This window comes from Etheostoma spectabile, chromosome 10 (assembly GCF_008692095.1).
Source record: "Etheostoma spectabile isolate EspeVRDwgs_2016 chromosome 10, UIUC_Espe_1.0, whole genome shotgun sequence".
In the NCBI taxonomy this organism is placed as follows: Eukaryota; Metazoa; Chordata; class Actinopteri; order Perciformes; family Percidae; genus Etheostoma; species Etheostoma spectabile.
The window spans coordinates 6,234,676-6,237,566 of NC_045742.1; the positions used below are offsets into that span (position 1 = coordinate 6,234,676).

Genomic DNA, 2,891 nt, shown 5'->3' on the forward strand with positions numbered 1-2,891 from the left:
ACAATTTACACTCTGCGTACACACTTTGTGAGCAATCACACACAGGCCTGAAATACACACACATGCTCAGGACCTATACATGCACTAATGGAGAGATGTCAGATTGAGTGGGCTGCCAGCCGAACCAGCGCCCTGAGCGGTTGGGGGGGTTCAGTGCCTTGCTCAAGAGCACCTGGCAGTGCCCAGGAGGTGAAGTGGCATCTCTCCAGCCACCAATCCACACTTTTTGGTCCATATGGGGACTTGAACCAGTGACCCTCCGGTTCCCAACCCAACTCCTTACGGACTGAGCTACTGCCACCTTAATTAGCGAATGAGGGAGTTGGACAGAAAGGGAAAGGTAATCAAGAGAGATTGCTATACCTTTGGGACGTCGATAGCGACCTCCCTCATGGCACTTGGCTTCACAACAGACATGGCCCACTGGAGGTCCTGCTGAGTGACGGTCACCGTCCCCATCAGCTGCTGGTCTGATGGTTGGTGAGACCCTCCCAGTGCTCGTCTCAGTGCATGCAAACCTGTAGAAAGAGGGTTTACATATTTCAAATCTGTCATTGGATAAGCAGAAGAATAAGATTCTGGAAAAAACAAGATAGTATTGCCGTGGCAGATGGAAAAAAAATCTTTTAATTGTGTCACATTCACATCCACATATTACAACAGCAAGGGTGAATCGTTTAGAAAATAAAACCCTGGGATTTGAGGCGTAAAAGGGGATATGAAATAGCTGTTTGTTAGCCTAAAGTAGTAATGCTTGTGTTGTTGTGGCTTTAGGGTTTTCATTCCAAACCCACATGCAGCCAGTCCAAATTTTTACTCAAAACATTCAGGCTTGTACACGCTGTGATGATACACGCCTAGCGAATGCAAATCTCAAAATGCACACTAATTCCCCTTTTCATCGCGAAAAATAATTGGGCTTGTATTACTGGGGAGAAAAGAGAGTAGGCTGAAGGGAAGGGAAGTGTAATTGAAGCGCTTAAGGTATGAATACCCTCAGTTCCAGAGACTTCAGCATATGAATAAAAAGCAGACAACCAAACAAACACTAACGCATCAATATCAAGAATGAGCCTTTGTTAGCCTTGCAAAAGAGGTCATAGCAGGAAAAGGAGACGGCTCTGGGTGCAGACGGTTATGCAAAATGTGAAGGTGGTGAGTGATTACAGACATATTTCTAAAGCAGAAGATTGTATGTATTCACAGGAGGAGTTATTAAACATGCATGCTCTTCCTGCATCGTGCTAATAAAGCTGTGTTAAGTGCTCGGAGATATATCAGGCATCCGAGGATCCAAAAGTAAAAGTCCTACTCATGTTCTGCAAAATGTTAGGTGTAATTGATAGACATGAAACTCTCAAATCATCTGTACAAATGATGCGCAACTGTGTCAAAATATGTTGTTCTTAAATAAAAAGTCCCAAACCTGTGTACATACAAAAGTATGGAGAGAAGTCAACGAAAAAAAACTCCAATCACTAAGCTTAAAACGCTACTGGTGAGCTAAAGCTAATGGTTATGCTTTGTGGAAACACTCGGCTGTTTAAATAAGTTTAATTTGGGATTCTGGGCAAATAATGAATGAATTCAGCACGTGAATGCATTGAGATTTGCTCCAAATGTAAAGTGCATTACAAATAAAATCTATTATTATTATTATTATGAATGGCTAGAAGTGTTTTGTACCAATTACATAGTATTGTGCTACAGCTCTAAATTGCTTAACACATCACGTTTATTCTTCCTTGTTAGGTTTATTAGTGGTGCACAATTCCTCAGAAGTCAAGTTATAATTAGGTAATGGCCATACGCAAACCTATAACATACTCAATACTATCCAGGAGATCCCAGTGTTTTATGTGGAGGAATATTAAGGATACCATTTAAAGTAAGTTAGCAGCTTATCTGACTTCCCAACTTTTTTTGGCTACCCTCTGTCACTTTGGATCTTTCCTGGAAAAGTTTCTTGGTGTCCTATTGTTGCACACCAGGCAGTTGTGGTCAGGTGCCTTGCTCAAAGGAAGTCATGTAAGCATTGCTGCAGGAACTTCCTTTTCTCCTACCAGTCTTTCACTGTCAGCCAGAAGATTTAAATCAATGACCTTCCTGTCATAGGACTTCTGTTCAACAACCACTTGAGAGGAAATTAAGATTGATTGAGGACCTTATTCTACAGCTCGTCCTCAGCACAGGATTGTTATTTCAGAATTACGTTTTGTTCAAGGAGAGTTTTTGACATTCCCAAAAAGACTTTTCCAAAAGCAAGCAAAAGCCTGAAATGCTGGTCATGATTCTGCAACAGACATTTGCATATACTATACAGGGAATATTATTGGTCTTTTTCTGCTCGCAATTTCCTCCAATTTACATTACAGAAGAACAGGGTCTGCTGGTTGGAATATTGCATGCAATCATTACTAAATAGGCAAAGAAAAATGTGTGAGAAAAGTAGAACTGCGACAATGCAGAAAACACCATGTGTGCGTCAGCTTGCATCCAGCTGTGCAGATTTAACCCCTACAGGTGGGAGGACACGTCTTCTTTGAGTGAATTACGCGCTAAATGTGGCCAACGACTAGTAGTTACAAAACCAGCAACCACATTTCCAACCCAAGAGTTGGGTAACAGTATATTAGACACACCATTCATTTCCAATGCACATGTGCAAACACACACACATAGAAAATGTTGGCTTCTTCTACTGAGCTAATGGTGGGGGGGGGGAGAGAGAGATGGGTCGGCAAGGGCTGGAGGGTAACGGACGTGGTCCAGGGAAGGGGGCCAAGGAGCAGACAAGAGGGGATTTACGATCAGACAAGACCGTATCCTGTTTATGTTTTCCAAGACTCATCAGACTAGGAGGGACAGTCAGACAGACAGACAGACAGACA

General features: G+C 42.4%; 1 protein-coding gene across 1 annotated transcript in view; it reads right to left on the reverse strand.

Annotated features, from left to right (window-relative positions):
* The window catches only part of afg2a (AFG2 AAA ATPase homolog A), a 121,228-nt gene that overhangs the window by 97,750 nt on the left and 20,587 nt on the right, over nucleotides 1–2,891 (reverse strand). The window contains exon 11 of the mRNA XM_032527357.1: nucleotides 364–518. Coding sequence (XP_032383248.1) covers nucleotides 364–518 — 155 coding nt within the window. The remainder of the gene's footprint in view (nucleotides 1–363; nucleotides 519–2,891) is intronic.